The sequence below is a fragment of the Oryzias latipes genome, chromosome 5 (genome assembly GCF_053564925.1).
Source record: "Oryzias latipes strain Hd-rR chromosome 5, Olatipes_Hd-rR_3.1".
NCBI lineage: Eukaryota > Metazoa > Chordata > Actinopteri > Beloniformes > Adrianichthyidae > Oryzias > Oryzias latipes.
In genome coordinates, this window is record NC_136241.1 from 7,042,596 (window position 1) to 7,060,046 (window position 17,451).

General features: G+C 41.6%; 1 protein-coding gene and 1 long non-coding RNA gene across 2 annotated transcripts; both read left to right on the forward strand.

Annotated features, from left to right (window-relative positions):
- Positions 1 to 1,694: 1,694 nt before the first annotated feature.
- Positions 1,695 to 5,980, forward strand: LOC101163163 (uncharacterized). The gene is made up of 4 exons (XR_002873256.2): positions 1,695 to 4,588; positions 4,655 to 4,737; positions 4,832 to 5,084; positions 5,184 to 5,980. It is a non-coding gene; the product is annotated as an uncharacterized LOC101163163 (long non-coding RNA).
- A 4,354-nt stretch (positions 5,981 to 10,334) lies between these two features.
- Positions 10,335 to 13,307, forward strand: h1m (linker histone H1M). Its single transcript, XM_004068525.5, has 5 exons — positions 10,335 to 12,035; positions 12,114 to 12,373; positions 12,442 to 12,547; positions 12,637 to 12,683; positions 12,886 to 13,307. The coding sequence occupies exons 1-5, from the start codon at positions 11,918 to 11,920 to the stop codon at positions 13,126 to 13,128; spliced, it is 774 nt and encodes a 257-aa protein (XP_004068573.4). The 5' UTR covers positions 10,335 to 11,917; the 3' UTR covers positions 13,129 to 13,307.
- The last annotated feature ends 4,144 nt before the right edge of the window (positions 13,308 to 17,451 follow it).

The following is a 17,451-nucleotide window of genomic DNA, read 5'->3' on the forward strand; positions in this document are numbered from 1 at the left end:
TGCAGTGTACCCTCTGGATCTACTTTAATGCAGTTGTCTTTTTATGGTAGACTTGGATATTGATACGCCTACCTCCTGGAAAGTGTTGTTCACTTGGTTGGCTGTTCTGAACGGGTTCCTCTTCACCATGGAAAAGATTCTGCGATCATCCACCACTGTTGTCTTCCATGGACGTCCGGGTCTTTTTGAGTTGCTGAGTTCACCAGTGCTTTCTTTTTCTATCTCAGGATGTACCACACTGTTGAGTTTGCCACTCCTAATACTGTAGCAATTTCTCACATGTTTTTTTTCTGTTTTCTCAGCTCAATGATGGCTCCTTTCACCCGCATGGAGAGCTCCTTTGACTGCATGTTGTCTGTTCACAGCAAAATCTTCAAAATGCAAGCACCTCTAATCAAGTCCAGGCCTTTTATCTGCTTCACTCATAATGACATAACAAGGTAATTGCCCACATCTGCCCATGCAATAGCATGGAGGTCAATTGTCAAATTACTTACGAGCCCATGAAATGAAGGGATTGTTTTTTCAAAAATGCTTTAGTTTTTCACATTTTTATGCAATCTTTTTGTTCAACCCATGGAATAAAAGCTGAAAGTCTGCACTTCAATGGCATCTGAGTTGTTTTATTTAAAATTCACTTTGGTGATGTACAGAAACTAAATTAGAAAGAATGTGTCTCTGCCCAAATTTTTATGGTCCTGACTGTATATATTATTCACGGTCAATGCAGATGCCACATCTGTAAGAGGGGACACAGGCACACAACAACAGAGGTTAGTCAAAGAGTTGTTTTTTTTTAACAGACTTTGCAGAACTGAGAGATTGGCTGGGCTGAGTCCGAGAACTGGAACTTGTACTGGAACCAGAGAGCAGGAGTGGATTTTGGTTTGTGGGTTGGAGCCGAGCCAATGCTGGACTGAGGCAGAGCTGAGCCAAAGGGCTGGTGCAGAACAGAACCAAAGCTTGGTCTGAGGTCAGGAGCAGAAGCGCAGGGCTGAGGCAGAACTTGACCTGAAGGCTGGAGCTGAAGCTGTAGCAGAGCTTGACTTGAGAGCTGAGTTGAGTTGAGATTCCCATGTTCCTCCGAGTAGCTGATAACTTGCAGTTTGTGCTTCATAATCGCTTCTCTTTGCATTACCAGGGTTTCCAAAACGAAGTTGTTCTGCATTACGAACATATCTGCACCTTTTTACTATGGGGGGGGGGGGGGTGTCTTCTTTCACATCCTCACCTCTCTCCGTACCCTTCTCAAGCTGTTCTCTCCTAGGTCCTCTTTACCGAAGTCACACAACACATTAAGGCCGCTCCGTACATTTTGGAGAAAATTTAAGACTTTTAAATGTGCCTTATGGTTGTGAAAGTACGGTATATAGAAAATACAATAAGAAGCAGAGTCGCATGCAGCTCAAGCCACCCGCTGCTCTAAAAAAATAAAAATCCCGCTGGATTTGACATGCAAATTTCGGCCAATCAGATAAACCAGAAACGTTACCGCCCCCAAGTGACAAAGACACCCCTGAACACCACCCCCCAAAGTGACAAAAACGCCCCCTTAACACTGCGCGCAAACCCAGCCGAGCGCGCAAGGGGAAGTGAGCGCACAGGATCACCGCTCAGTTTGGATTGCAGGCGTGCAGTTGTAAATTGCTGGGTCGCTCGGTTAGCATTGCGCCTGCGCGGTTGTAAGGTTCCTCACTCAGTTCCTGAATACACCCGCTCGGTTGTCTTTGCGCTCGTTCAATTTATGGCAGCGATGAAACGCCACAGCATTTCCGCATTGGAGGCAGAGATTCTAGCGGTGATGGTGGAGTTGGACAGTGAGCTGGAGCTGATCTGAAACAGAGCAGAATCAGAAGATCATCTGGCAGAGGAGTCTTGGATCTTGGCTGCTTCATGCTGGGCTGATTGTGAGGAGCTGCAGGTGTGAAGACTGGAATGGAGAAGGTAGGAAAACCTGGGCTGGAATCCGGACGGTGTCAACATCTCTGTACAAAGTCCACCACCTTAGTGCGAACATGATTCAGATCTGTTTCTTGCCTTGTTTATCAAGTTTTCTAACTTTAATCTCTTTTACAACAAGCAGTCGACTTACTGTTTTCCCACATTTCATTTTTATTGTTTTGTGTCACAAGAACACAACAGTGTCTGTGGCCAGGACACTCCTGCTTCTGATCGTTAAGTCCACTTCAGTCAGTTTTATAAGGGCAACAAGCCACACACACACACACACACACACACACACACACACACACTAACCAAGACTTCATGCTGAAATGTTTAGACAGTAACACTGCTGCACCAAGGAAGACCTTTGCATGCACATGAAGAACATGAAAAACTTTCAAAGAAAAGTGTCAAAGGCTGAGCAACACAATCAGCTTAAGACTTTTTGTAAAGTCTTTTGATTTATCAGGAACTGAATTTTACAAGAATTTTGAAGCTTGGGTTTGGTGCACCTTTGAGAATATAATGATTAAAAACAAAGTCAGGAACAGTTAATATATCATCTGACACGAAAGCAGAGAAAGTTTAAAACGTTTTCAACTTTCGTTAACTTTCTGACTACAACAATGCAACAGCTATTGCTACATGGTGGATAATATTAAACCTACAGTTCTTGATCTTTACATAGAAAACTGAAGGAGCTTGCTTGTTAACTGCTTCAGAAAATGAGTACAAAAATCTCCAGCTGTTTACCACAAGCATTGAGACTTTTTTTTTTTTAAAAAGTGTTTATAAAAATGCCCCTTTATCAGAACTTTTCATATGTGATCTGTATATGCTAGTAAGGGGGGAGAAGTAGGACAATAGGGACACATTTGTACAAACACAATGAGTGGAGAACTTATGACTGCTGTGAAGCAAAACACTCATTTGTTGGTGTAAAAAAGTGCAAGTTCCATGTACGCAGCTTCAGTTCTTACATCTGTGCATTGATGAACCACTTACTTAGCATCATTATGAAAAACATCCAGAAAAAATGGCACCTGGGTATAATGACTACAATGACTTCATTCGATATAGATTATGATCAGTTTTGGATTTGGTAAATGATCAAAAATTCCTCTAAACATTTTTCAGATAAACATTTGATGTTGGTGTGTCTATGTTGGCTGCTGATATCCAACAGAAATATCTTCATGGTTGGTTTTTGTAACAAATGTGGCCGCTGAACAGGCCTTTATGTTTCTGTGTTCATGTGTGACAACGAGGCGGAGGCGTTTGGATCCATGTGCAATAGGTTTAATGGCAGACAGAAAACAGTAGGGATGGCCCGTTTGACACGGATGCTTCATCGTCATGGAGCAGAGTGGTTCAGCACAATGTTTCGGGGGGCCAATGTTTGGCAGATCACGTGGTTGATGACGCGCCGAATGCATCGTTCGGTCGAACCAGGGATCAGATGTCACTTGTGTTTGAACAGTCAGGCGCGCTAATGTCTATAAATACAAATGAATCCCAAACAACATTTCCAGATCAGTTCGGTTGTTGCCCTGTATCGCAATCAACATCATGGCTCCTGGTAAAAAACGTTCTGTGGCTTAGGATCATTTCATCTAGGTTTCTCCCAATAAGGTAATACACTATTAACATTATTTAATAGCTATTGCTGATAATTGTAGTTGAAATAGGTATTTCTGTCATTTTAAAAAGGAATCCTTTATATCCCCTGTGCCATCTTGTGGGGTCCAGATGACCCCACCCTTACATTGACGTGTTCTCCCTACCATGACAAAGGTGGATACAGGTGGAGAGGATTTCATGTAATTCATGGACACCAGTGAAGATCACAAATCATTGAAAAAAAAAGGTCCAGATGACCCCGCTACCAACATTAACGTGCCTTAACGTGCCATGGGTTTAAGACAAATATTTTACCATTTTTGCCTAGCGTTTATTTTCTTCATGTGATGTATGTTTTGCAGTGTCAAGAAAGCAAGAGCTTGATGCTGCATTGGTGGATATGATTGTAATGAATGCACAACTATGTTCAATTGTTAAAGTCAAGGGCTTCAAGATAAGGTAAATGGTAAATACTTATATAGCGCTTTCTACCTTCTTACAAAGGCCCAAAGTGCTTTACAGTCACAGTCCCATTCACCCATGCACACACACATCCACACACTGGCGGCGGCTCTGCTGCCGGACACTGGCGCCAACCTCCCACCAGAGGCAAGGTGGGGTTCAGTGGCTTGCCCAAGGACACTTTGACACATGGGCGTGCAAGGTGGGAATTGAACCTGCAATCTTATGATCATGGGTTGACCGCCCTACCGCTGCACCATGGCCGCCCCAGGTGGCTAATAGTTATGTAGCATTTACATTATCTATGCTTGTGTACATAATGAGCTGTATTTCATTTAAAGACACTTCTAAGCCTTTTTCAGCCTTTTGGACCCCTCCTACACAATTCCTAGTAGGAAGGCCTTGAGGACAATGGTTGGTGGAGGAAAAGTACAATGCCAAAAAGGAGAAGGCCTTAGCTGTGCTTAGCAGGGCCTCTGCTGTCAGCCTAACAGCAGCCATGTGGACATCCATTCGCATGGATGCCTACTGGGCTGGAACATGACATTTTATCACTGAGGAGGTAGGTACATCCTGCTTTGAGCATTGCTTCAGTTTATTTATCTCAGTTTGATTTTGTTCATTCTAGGTGAAGCTGGCCTGTGTGGTCCTGGGGGGTTCAGAAGTTTCCCCAAAAATCTCCTCATGGAAGAATGGGGAATTAAAGGGAAGGTGTGAGATCAATACAAGTCCAGATTATTCATCAATATGGCCTCCCACTACCTAATACACATGATTTGTGAACATGTTGGAATCTTTCTTCCAGGTGACAGGCCTGGTTACAGACTGTGCTCCCAACATGGTTGCGTGTGCACTTCTTCTTCAGCATGTAATGTGTTTTGCACATATTTTTAATTTGATGGTGAAAAGGTCCCTTGCCCAAACCCCCTGAGCTGGAGGACACCCGAAGTAGGGGCCGTAGGATCGTTGGTCTTTTTAAATCCAGCACCACAGCCAAGGAGAAGCTGTCAGAGATGCAGAAACAGCTGGCCAGGCCAGAGCATAAATTAATTCAAGAGGTGATTACTGCTTGGCTGTTAAGATTTTGCTTTTGTTGTAGTTAATGTAATTGTGTTATTTTCTTCTCTCCATAAAACGTACTTGCCGTCTTATCTTAGGTGGAAACAAGATGGAACAGCACATTCAGTATGTTGGAAACGCTGTTGAAGGAGAGAGAGCCACTGAGGGCAGCTCTGGCCACCCTCCATACGGACCTCCCTCCATTCACCTCAGAGGACTACCATGTCCACTGCTTGAGCGTTCTTTTGCCATTTCAACTGGCCACGGCTGAGCTTTCTGCAGAAAAATGGGTGTCGGCCTCCAAAGTCATTCTAATAATTAAAATGCTGAAACATTACATCTCAAGCCGATGTGGACAGATTACACGCCCACTGGGGGAGAAACTGGCCACTAACCGGATGAATTATCTATGTGAGAGGTTTTCAGCTCTGGAGAAGGTCACAGCTCTGTCAATGGCAACCTTATTGGAGCCAAGATTTAAAGAGCTGGCTTACCATCCTCATCCTCATTTACAGTGGTGGACAAAATTGTTGGTACCCCTCAGTTATAGAAAGAAAGTCCACAATGCTCACTGAAATGACTTGAAATGTTCAAAAGTGACAATAAATTAAAATTTATTGAAAATGTAATAATCAAAATCAGCCATTACCTTTGAGTTTTTGATTAACAGAATTAATTAAAAAAACAAACTAATGAAATAGGGTTGGACAAAAATGATGGTACCTCCAGAAAAGAAGAAGAAAAAGATGAAAAAAAACCTTTGTCACTGTGCACATGTACAATTTGCATCATATGTGTTTACAATGAAATGAGAAAAAAAAAGCCGCTCACAATTTTGTGCTGACATGCATAGAAAATGATTTCACAGAAATAATAGAATAATAAAATATTTTCACAAAATGAAGAATACAATATACCAAGTACCAAAAAATGTACAGAGGTGCAAAATGTGCAATAGAAAATAGAAAATTTCCACGGAGAGGTAGTAGTTAAAATAAAACAAAAAACAGTTATGCCCATGATGGCAGAGATGTATTGCACTTACTATGTTGCACATTGATGGGAATATATCGCACATATTGAGATGGTGTTGACATGATGCGCATAGTGAAAGAGGGAGACATGGGGGTGGAGCTGTCAGTGTCAGTGCATGTGGGAGTTCAGGATGGTTATAGCTTTGGGGAAAAAAACTGTTTTTGAGGTGGTTTGTCCTTGATCTGATGCATCTGTAGCGCCTGCCTGAGAGCAACAGGTCAAACAGTCCAGAGCCTGGGTGGGAACTGTCTTTTATGATCTTCCCAGCTCTGCTAAGACAGCGGGAAGAGTAGATGTAAAGACTGAGAAATAATTGCCAAGGGGGTCATGATGAACCCAGGTATGTACTTTAATTGACATCTCAGCTGTTTTCAAACCCATAATCAGTCAGTCTGCCTATTCAAAGGGAGACAAATAGTCACGTTGCTGTTTGGTGAAAAGGTGTGTACCACACTGAACATGGACCACAGAAAGAGAAGGAGAGAATTGTCCCAGGACATTAGAAACAAAGTTATAAACAAACATGGTAAAGGTAAAGGCTATAAAACCATCTCTAAGCAGCTTGAAGTTCCTGTGACGACAGTGGCACATATTATTCAGAAGTTTAAGACCCACAGGACAGTAGCCAACCTCCCTGGACGTGGAAGAGGAAAATTGATGACAAATTGAGGAGACAGTTCGAACTGTATCCAAAGAGACAAGAACAACCTCCAAAGACATTAAAGGTGAACTCCTAGATCAAGGTACATCAGTGTCAGATCGCACCATTCGTCGTTGTTTGAGCCAGAGTGGACTTCATGGGAGACGACCAAGGAGGACACCACTGTTGAAAGGAAATCATAAAAAAGCCAGACTGGAATTTGCAAAAATGCATGTTGACAAACCACAAAGCTTCTGGGAAAATGTCTTTTGGACAGATGAGACAAAACTGGAGCTTTTTGGTAAGACACATCTGCTCTATGTTGGTAGACTCATAAATGAAGCATACAACCAAAAGAACACTGTCCCTACTGTGAAACATGGAGGAGGCTCAGTTCTGTTTTGGGGCTGCTTTGCTGCATCTGCCACAGGGTGTCTTGAAGTTGTGCAAAGTAAAATGAAATCTCCAGATTATCAAGGCATTCTGGGTAGAAATGTGCTGCCTAGTGTCAGAAAGCTTGGTCTCAGTCTCAGGTCATGGGTCTTCCAACAGGACAACGATCCAAAACACACAGCCAAAAACCCCCAAGAATGGCTCAGAGAAAAGCGTTGGTCTATTCTGAAGTGGCCTTCTATGAGCCCAGATCTGAATCCCATTGAACATCTGTGGAAGGAGCTGAAACATGCCATTTGGAGAAGACACCCGTCAAACCTGAGACAACTGGAGCAGTTTGCTCATGAGGAGTGGGCCAAAATACCTGTGGACAGGTGCAGGGGGTATTCCAGAAAGCAGGTTATGCTAGCTCCCACGGTAAGTTTGAGGATAAGGAAGTTGATAACGTCAGCTTTCGGTTCCAGAAGTGGAGTTATGTTTCAGGGTATTTCAAGTTGCCATGGCAACTCATGCTCTGAACATAACCTGGTCTGGAGCAGGTTTAGTTGAAGGTTAGTTTGTTTTCAGAGAGGTGAAGCAGCATGGCGTGTCCATTTGAAGATGATTTAGTGGATGAAGAAGCTCAGATAATACTTTTTCCACCATGAGAGGATGATAAGACCACATATGGATGTTGTAAAGATAAACTTTTTTACATTGTTGATCTAACTTAATTATTTGCTTCAGTTAAGATAAATCATTTTTTGTTAAGTCAGCTTAAAAATAACACCAAGTTTTCAGACAGTTATTTTACTTTCATTTACATTAATTCAATTAAGTAGGTGTACCTTTGGTGCTGCTGTTAGATGGGCAGTGCAAGGGATTGTGGGATACCATTCCCTTTTCCTGTCTGGACGGATTTGGGTTTAAGTGTGGGTTTTTGACCAAATGTGTTTAGTTGTTTAGCTGTTTTACTGTGTTTTGCCGAGTTATTTTGTCCTACTGTGCTTAAGTCTCTGCACCATGAGTGAGAGGGAGGGAGAGGATGATGAGTTTATATAGCACCCTTACCATCAATGACTGTAAGAACAATGGTGGAAAATTCCTAACTGAATTTATGCACGCTGTGGATATTGTTTCATTCTTTTCATTGCTATACAAATGAGTATATCTGCCTGCTCAAACTTAGACATATGAGAGTTCAAGAATTATAATTAATTAATATGGAAAAAAAGATTAATTGAATTGAAGTTATTAGTTAGATAAATATGTATATTTGAGTTGTATAAACAATTATTGATTTTTATAGACGTAAGAAATTGGGTTGAATAAATTTAACTCAACTTGTTACCAATAGAAGTATTTCATTTAAGTTGGCAAAATTGGATTAGTTAATATATATATATGCGTCACAAGGCAAATGGAAATAAGATCAGAAACTCGTGCGTTTACTTTGTCTTTTCTTTTTCTCCAAGCAGAAACTCTTTCTTTTGATGATGCAGCCGTGTTACTTTTTTGATGGATGTATAATCTTCATACGCCGTCATTATAATCTCAGACTCTGTCTCACTGAAGTGTAGCGCTTTCTTTTTTTTTTCCACGACGCGTTTCCATGGTGACTCCGGAAATTGGCGATCTATTGAGAATGTCTTTATGTACCTGCTGTGCACGTGCATTAACCTAAGGTTACCGAATCAAGCGTAATTACGCCAACTCATTTCCGGTCTTTTGGAACAGACATACCCAGAGTAAGCAAGTTCAGGCAGATTTCAGCCAGAGTTAAGGGTTAAAGTCAGGCTAGTTTAAACATGCTTCCTGGAATACCCCCCAGAAGGCTCATTGACAAATACAGAAACCGTTTAATTGCAGTGATTGCCTCAAACGGTTGTGCAACAAAATATTAAGTTATGGGTACCATCATTTTTGTCCAGCCCTATTTCAGTAGTTTTTTTTTTTTTTTAATTCTGTTAATCAAAAACTCAAAAGTAATGGCTGATTTGGATTATTTAATTTTCGAAAAATTTTAAGTTATTGTTACTTTTGAACGTTTTAAGTCGTTTCAGTGAGAATTGTGGACTTTCTTTCTTTAACTGAGGGATTCCAACAATTTTGTCCACCACTGTATGCTCATTTTAAGCTGGTGCATGACAAGAGGCTATTGATTTCTTTCTAGGTGCTTAAAGTATCCTCATTCCGAGAACTGAGGACCCACTGAGATGCTGGGTTGTCCACAAGTTTTGATACCCACAACTGTTTTTATGCACACCAGCTTCCTCTGTGCCCTGTAAGAGGATTTTCTCTAAGGCTGGCGAAGTCGTCAGCCAAAGAAGAACCAGGCTGAGACCCAGCACAGCAGAAAAAATTCTGATTTTAAATAAAAATCTATTAAATGTATCCCACACAGTCATTTTAGCTAGGCCCTGGTTGACAAGCACCCCATCTCACTTTATAGTTAGCATTCACAATGACACCCCCCACTTCCCCGGAAATGCTGACTGGAATTAAATTATGCAACACTTTTTGCGAGGAGGATGTGAAAAATGCAATCCGCTCTTGGCAATTATAATCCATTATAATTGTCAAATTGGATATGTCTTGTTTAATTTTGCTGTACATTTACCAGAGAAATTTTTGAAAATGAAATATCAAATACCATGTATTTAAATCATTTTAATTAAGTTACAGAATGAGCAGCATTGAAGAAGAAAAAAAGGGGGGGGGGGGGTTGGCAGATTGCTTTTTCTTTTTTTTTTCATTATAGACGAACGCAGCTTCATTGGGAAAATCAAAAAAAAACATTTCTGGCATAGATTAATATTTTGAATTATGAGATAATAATGCTGCCATAGATAGAGGTCGCATGCTGTTGGATATTAAATGTATTTTTCTTTTGCATTTCCTTGCATCCATTCAGTTTCATGTCCATCTTCAGTTTTAATTCATCATGTCCGAACACAGATTCATTTAAACAGTTAAAACTGCAAGTACTGAATCAAAATTCCTCATGTTATAATAAAATTCTAACATTTATAAATTGACCCAAAACTCCCAATTATCTCAATCAGTCTGATAATCATCACTGAGCTGTAATGCATTTATATCACGAGTTTTCTTAGAGGTTTCTTAGAGGTAACTTGAGCTTGTTTGGCGCCATCTTGTGGTGTTCATGAAATGCAGAGAAGTCACCGTTTGAGTCAAGTTTTTCTCCTGAAAGAAACAGTTTGTACATACATGTTTACACATTTTAAACACAGAGAAGAGTTTTCTTAATGCATCACTTCTGTGCCGGCTTCAACATTGAGAAATACTTTGGCTGACTTTAGTTTTAGTGAAGTTGTGTTGTCTGAAAATCTCCCCTCATCACAGTCAGTGCTTTTAGCTCTCACAGAATGTCACTGAAAGTTGAATTAAATACAGAAATAATGATCTGTGGATCCTGTAAAATATCATCCGGTAGATCCATATGGAAACTATGGAGACAGATTTGGATCTGTGGGGGCATGAACATTAGGGGTGTACCGATTAATCGACTTAATCGATGAATGATCCAACCAGATCCATCTGTCAGAGGTAAGTTGTTAATAGAATCGACCTAAAACATTGTAAAGTCATTTCAAAATTAATTAAACCAACTATATCACTAATTGTGTGGAATATACCATTTGGATTTATTTTACTATAACAGAAAAACCATCAAGTGCATCACAGCAGACTACACACGTGATGACATCATCAAACACAGATCAGTCCATCATTCCAGTCCAATGTGTGGACAGACTTTGTATAAAGTCATGTGACCATCCAGTGTGCTGGAATGTTCTAAGAATGTTCCCTTTGGATTCTTTGGATGTAAAAAAACAACAGTGGGCTGAACTTTAGGAAACTAAAATGTGAATGTCGTAATTAATAGTGTACATAAGTCATTACTTTTTCTAATTTTGCACTTATTGTATTTTTGCACATTTTGAACACTCTTCATTCTTTTGCACATTGCTGTCATTCTTCTCCTCTGCTTTTTAAACTGCTGTAGCAATTGAATTTCCCCAATGTGGGATCAATAAAGAATATCTATATCTCTATCTCTATTTGACATTCATTCTTGTTTACTTGTTTGTTTGGACACATATTTCATTTACACTTGATGATCTGGAAGAAATCCAAGAATGTGGAAAACTTCACTGTTCAGTAGCAGGAATTTCTGTCTGAGTCTCACTGCTGGAAGTTTGGATAAAGATGTTCTGGATCCACTTTAGGTCAGAGAATCGGATCATTCAAAATGAACCAATATCAACTATATATCATATCGGCAGCCAGAAATTATGATATGAATCAAATGGTTGTTGAAAATGAATCGTTGCACCTCTATTGAACATCCTGCTCCAATACTTCTCCATATAATTTTATGTTCACAAACATGCATTGTGGTTTAGCCCCTGAAAATGTGAAACCCCAATCATAGGAGCAGTTTCCCACCTCCATAACTTATCTGCGTCTTGCACCTTTCTCTCCACAGAACGGATTACGTCCCCTCTCCCAACAAGGCTCCATCATCTGCAAAGAATGCCTTCCTATCCCAAATTCATATCCGGTGGAATTATTATAGACAACATTAATCATAATTGAAAACAGCACAGTGCAAATCACACTTCATTACGGGATTTTTACTTTGTCGAATTGGAAAACGGTCTTTGTGCTTGCTTTGCCTGTTGGTTTGGTCTAATCAGGTCAGATTAGATTCACCTGGTCTCGTTTTACCGGAAACGGCAGCATAAAGCGCGCGGCACGATGGCGCAGATTTACGCCTGTTCGGTTTTGCCTTCCAAAAAGTCGTCCATGGACCCCGTTGGTTCCGCTGAGTCCACTTCAGGTGATGCACGGAGCCGGACCGCTGAGAAGACGCCAGGTCCGTACAGAACCGCAGAAACGTCTCCAAACTTTACGCGTCTCAACCATAACCTGTCAACTTGACCTTCCTGTCTAGACGCCGTGGCGCTGCGTAAACTCGCCGCTCATCCGCCGACAGCGGTCATGGTGAAAGAGGCCCTCACTGCTCTCGACTCCCGCAAAGGCGCTTCTTCTCAAGCCATCCAGAGCTACATCAAACAGTCGTATCCCTCTGTGGACGTGGTGAGGCTGAAGCACTTGGTCCGCAACGCGCTGAAAAAAGGAATGGAGAGCGGCACGTTGGTGAGGCCAGCCAACGCCGCCGCCGCCACCACAGGCGCGCAGGGCAAATTTAAAGTAAGATCATGCCAATTGCACAGCTACTCATTAACGGAACTCACTGACAGTTGCTTCCTGTGGTTTAGCTGGCTCCAAAAGTCAAGGAGTTAAAGCCAAAAGCTGAAAATGTGGACCCAAATGTGCAGAAAGCTGTTAAAGCGGCAAAGGATGGAACGAAGACCAAAAAAACAGGTGTGAAGATGAGGTTTTGTCTGAATTGAAGCAAAAAGGCTTTTATTTAAATTAATCATTTCCCTCACTCTGATCTTTTTTTTCCCCAGGGGCCACTGCCAAGACCTCTGCAAATGGGGAGAAAAAGGCCTCAAAGGTGAGATGAGCTTAAGAGATTTTACAGTTAAAAGAGAAATTTTACTTTTGAAGCTCTTTAGAAGGGAAATTCAAACTGTCATATGGGAATCTTCCATTCACACAATGAAATGACTATATAGGGTTTTGGAAATTGTTCTTTGACCACTGAAGGACTGAAATTTGGATGATTTGAATCGTTGGAATTATCACTTCTCTTTAAGGAACCGAAGCCTCCCAAAAAGTCAAAGAAAGATGAAAATGTTCCTCCAAAGGCTGCTGCTCCAGCAAAGAAGCCAAAAGCTAAGAAAGTTGAATCTAAAGAGCCTGAAGAAAGCTCCACTTCAACTGCAACTGAAGTGGCAAAGTCGACCAAAAGGACAACAAAAGTATCCCAGAGGGTGGCCAAGGCTGATGGTGAGGCCCCCGCTTCTAAAAGAACTGGCAAAAGAGGGAAAAAGGAATAAGATTTAAATTCTGTTTTTAGCAAAAGCCTCATCTTTTAGAATGGATTTGCATTCAGATCTTTGCCTTAAGAATGTCTGTCTATTCTTTTCAGAGCATTTGCAACTTAAATGCAAACATTTGAACATTTTTTAATTTGCTGTTGTGAATTTGTTTAACAATAAAATCTTCTTGAATCTCAGTACTGGTTTCCTTGTGCAGATGTAACTGGATGAAATCTGTTTGTAATTACACAAGTTTCTTCCCCCCCCGTATTCAGTTTTGGGTTGGTAGCCCCTCCTTAACCCTTGTGCTCTTAAGGCCCGTACACACCGGGACGAATATTCGCCAGGCGTTATTCGCCAGCTTTTTTTCGCCACGTTTTTTGTGTTCACACCCAGGCGAATTTTTTTTTTTTATTTTTATTTTTTTTTTTTTTTTTTCGCTGACGATGAGCCGAGTGAACATGCAATTTCATTCCCTGACATTAGATGGCGCTTAATGTAAAACAGAAATACTCCTGTACACAAGGTGGCGCTGCGCAACTTTACGCTTCTTAAAGTCGCTTTTCACTCAGAAGAAGAGAGTATTTACGTGCTTGTCAGAATAATACAAAGAAAACATGAATATTTTAAGCACCAGTAGCTCCAACTGGTACTTGGTAAGGGGATATTTTAGAATGTCAGTCATTATTTCTTCGCGGCAGAGTAGACGTCTATCTTCTTCGCTGGTATGTGTGCTCAGCAAGGCAGTTTTTTGTTTGAGCGCCCCCAAGTTGTGTTTTACTGTAACTTCAAAAGCTCCAGACATGTGTGCAAAAGCGCCATTCTCATTGGTCGAATAGATTTCGACGCGTCGGAAAAAAAACGAACCAGAGGAGTTTTTTTTTTTTTTTTGACGCGTGGCGTTTTTTCGCATCGGTGTGCCCACTCACATTGGTGCCCTTTGTTTAGTCACGAGGCGTTAAACGTCGGCGAAATTCGTCCATGTGTGTACGGGCCTTTAGGCTGCATTTTCACTGCAGGTCTTGATGCCCAAATCCAATTTTCTCTCTACATCCGTTTTTGTTTGACGACCCGCTTACATCTTTTAAAAGTGACCCGTATCCGATTTTTACATTTACACAATACAATGCTGAAACTATCAAACATAGACATTCTGAGGACTACGTAACGTAGAAGCATTACCGCCTTCCGCGGACCTCCTGACTTTTGTTACTGCGGCTGTCATGGAAGCAACGCAGCGACTGGAGGCGTGAGGAAAAAGGAGGGCTGCTCGGACGGCTTATGTGATCTCTGAGTTTTGAATGAGGAAGTGTTTGCAGACGTGCTGTACCAACAGTTTGATCCAAGCAAAGAAACGGCTTGTATCCTGTTCCAAAGCAACGGTGTCCTGCTTCATTAGTTACCGTTTGCGAACGGACATAACGGCGGTTTCCGACTAGGGTCTGAAGCCTGAGGCTCAAAGGTAACACGCTGATGTGGCTCCAGCTGTCCTCGAACAGCAAAATCAGCGCACAAAAGCACCTTAAGTCATGTGATCTCAGTTGGTGTCCTGAGTTGACGTCACTGATGTACGACTCGCATTACTGGGGAGTATCAGATTTGTCTGCTTACATGGCACACGCAAATGCATGTATCCGATTTATTTCCACATGAATGAGGCCTGATTCCGATCTGACTATCTGAATTCATGCGCTTTTTTTTCCTGCTTACATGTTCACCGGTCATATCCGATCTGTGCCACATGAGAGGAAAAAATCCGAATTGGGTCACTTGAACCATGCACACACCCACATTTTAATTTGTTTCCAAAGACATTTTTTTCCTTGAAGGTGATCAGAGAACGTGCACAAAAGAAACGTTGCACTGAGAAAAATTATATAATGCATCTACCTTCTTATTCCTACAAACTCCATCCTACAAAATCCAGCTTAGCTTCTTCCAGTCCGAAGTTTAGCTCAGTTTTTGTTTACACCAAGAGCTATATTGTAACCCTTGTTCTATCCTAGGCACTTTAACATTGGGAGTTGGGTCATCTAGACCCACTAGACAGTGCTCTGAACCTTTTTTCTTCAATGATTTGTGATCTTCACTGGTGTCCATGGATTACATGAAATCTTTCCACCTTTATCCACCTTTGTCATGGTAGGGAGAACACGTCAGTGTAAGGGTGGGGTCATCTAAGATAGCACAAGGGTTAAAGCTTGTGCGGCTCTTTACAGCTCTCTGAATCGGTTGCTAAGTATAGGATCTGTTGTCTGTCGAGAAGGTTTTATTTGAGCCAGTGTTTATAGTTATTTCAACACAAACTCATCACCAGAAGGAAGCGTCTCCATGCCCTCACAAAAACATGTTTCAATCAAATGGGTATCCGTGTTTCTGCAGATGTTGACTCTCAAATAATTTTGGAAATGAAAACCTTTTTAGTCATGAATGACTAAAGATACTGTAGTGATCCTGGCCGCTGTTAAGGCTGGTCTCATCTCTTCACTGTCCTTCAGCCCAAAATGAGAATTGTTTACTATTTAACTGTATTAAAAAAATAAATGAAGTATAAGATGTATTAAACATCACCCCAGACATTTCTCAATGTGGTTTATTTTAATGTCATGTTTGCTTCTCTCTATAAATGACAAAGCAGCTCAATAAGAGGTGACGAAGCTTTGAATTTTAACAAAAATAAAGAAGTTTCTGTTATGAGAGTTGAAAAAGGTATAAGTAGAACAGATAAAAGGTTTCTATAATTAGATGCCAACACAACTAATGGTAAAGAAAAAGTTTTAATTTGAAAGACTGCAAAATTGAAATGTGGCTTCCACTAAACATCTCCAAATGGTTTGATGAAACCCACAAGCGAATGAACTCTTGTTTTCTCCGTCTGAGTGACTGACAGGACAAAGGTGGAGGAAGCAGCGACACAGAGACAGACGCAGCAGCGCCACCCCTGGAAGGTCAAACCGCTGTTCAATGATCCTGAAAGACGGGAACAGAAATGCAGCTCCTGGAAGATTTCCACTCACACATCGGATCAGTTTCACATAAACACTGCGTTAGACGCAAATACTTCCTCTGCGTCTGCATTTCTTTTTCTGCAGGAGATCCTGTCAGAGCTGCAGCTGCAAACAATTAGAGCCGGGATCATCAAACACCAGCGTGCCATGAGGTGGAGGAACATTGTCAGGTGGACTAGACAAAAGTTTCCTCTGCGTGTGAGCAGCATAGAGTGGTTGAGGCAGCATGGAGGTGATGTCAGAGCAAATGAAAGAGGTGTAGAGTCTGGCTCAAGCAGGCTGGAACGAGTGGAGGAAGGTTTCAGGTGAGATGTTTGACTAAAGAGTGTCATCAAGAATGAACGGAGAGATGGAGAAGACAGTGTCAAGAGCAGCCATGCTGTTGGTTTAGAGGCTCCGAGGCTGAGCTAGAGGAAGCAGAGATGAAGATGGTTACAGTTCTCTTTGAGAACAGGACAGATCAGAAATAAATCCAGAGGAACAGATCATGGTAGATGTTCTGAAGATAAATGCAGGGAAGCAGATGGAGATTTTTGGACAAGTTGAGAGGAGGAACGGGGAAGATTCTGGCAAAAGGATGCTGAGATTAAAGCTAGGAAAGAGGAAGACCAGAGAGGTTCATGGATGTAGGGGAGGACACGAGTGGCAAGTGGTCACAGCAGGAAGAAAAAAGAAAACAAAAAAGCCAAACAAAAGCAGCTGTGTGCCTCTGCTGCCCCTAAATACAGACAAAAATCAGTTAAAATCCAAGTAATAGATGTTGAAAAACAGGCAGAGGCTCAGACCAAACAAAACACAGATCACCTGAGCAGTGAGGAGAAACTCATCCACGCCTTAAGCGCACTGGGGCGTAGAGGGGAGCTCTGGATACCAGAGCTCTTTTCCCAGCTAAAAACACAATTAGGTTAAAAATCCCAAAGCAGATTCCCAGGGAGACAGCAGCACCACACTTACCAGGAAGCACAGAGGGTTAGCCACCAGAAAATGGATGGGGTTTGAGCACCAGACACCAAGTGCTTGAGTACTGGACCAAACCGTTTTTAAACTGCCCCTAGGTAGTCAGGGGGATTGCCTGCAGATGTGCAGCATCATCCTGCTACACGAGGATGGATGGTATATGAAGAAGGAAGATGCAAAGGAGAGGATTTGATGAGACCAACTATTTGCCATGGCGACCTCTAAAGGGAGCAGCGGAAAGGCAAAGAGGTTCACTGATTTGCAAAGGCGACACATAACATATATGAGTCTCATGTTTAGATCCAGCAGCACTAAACTCACTTACTCATTAACCTTTAATAGCGGTCCATGCTTTCACATTTTAATAGCATGCATC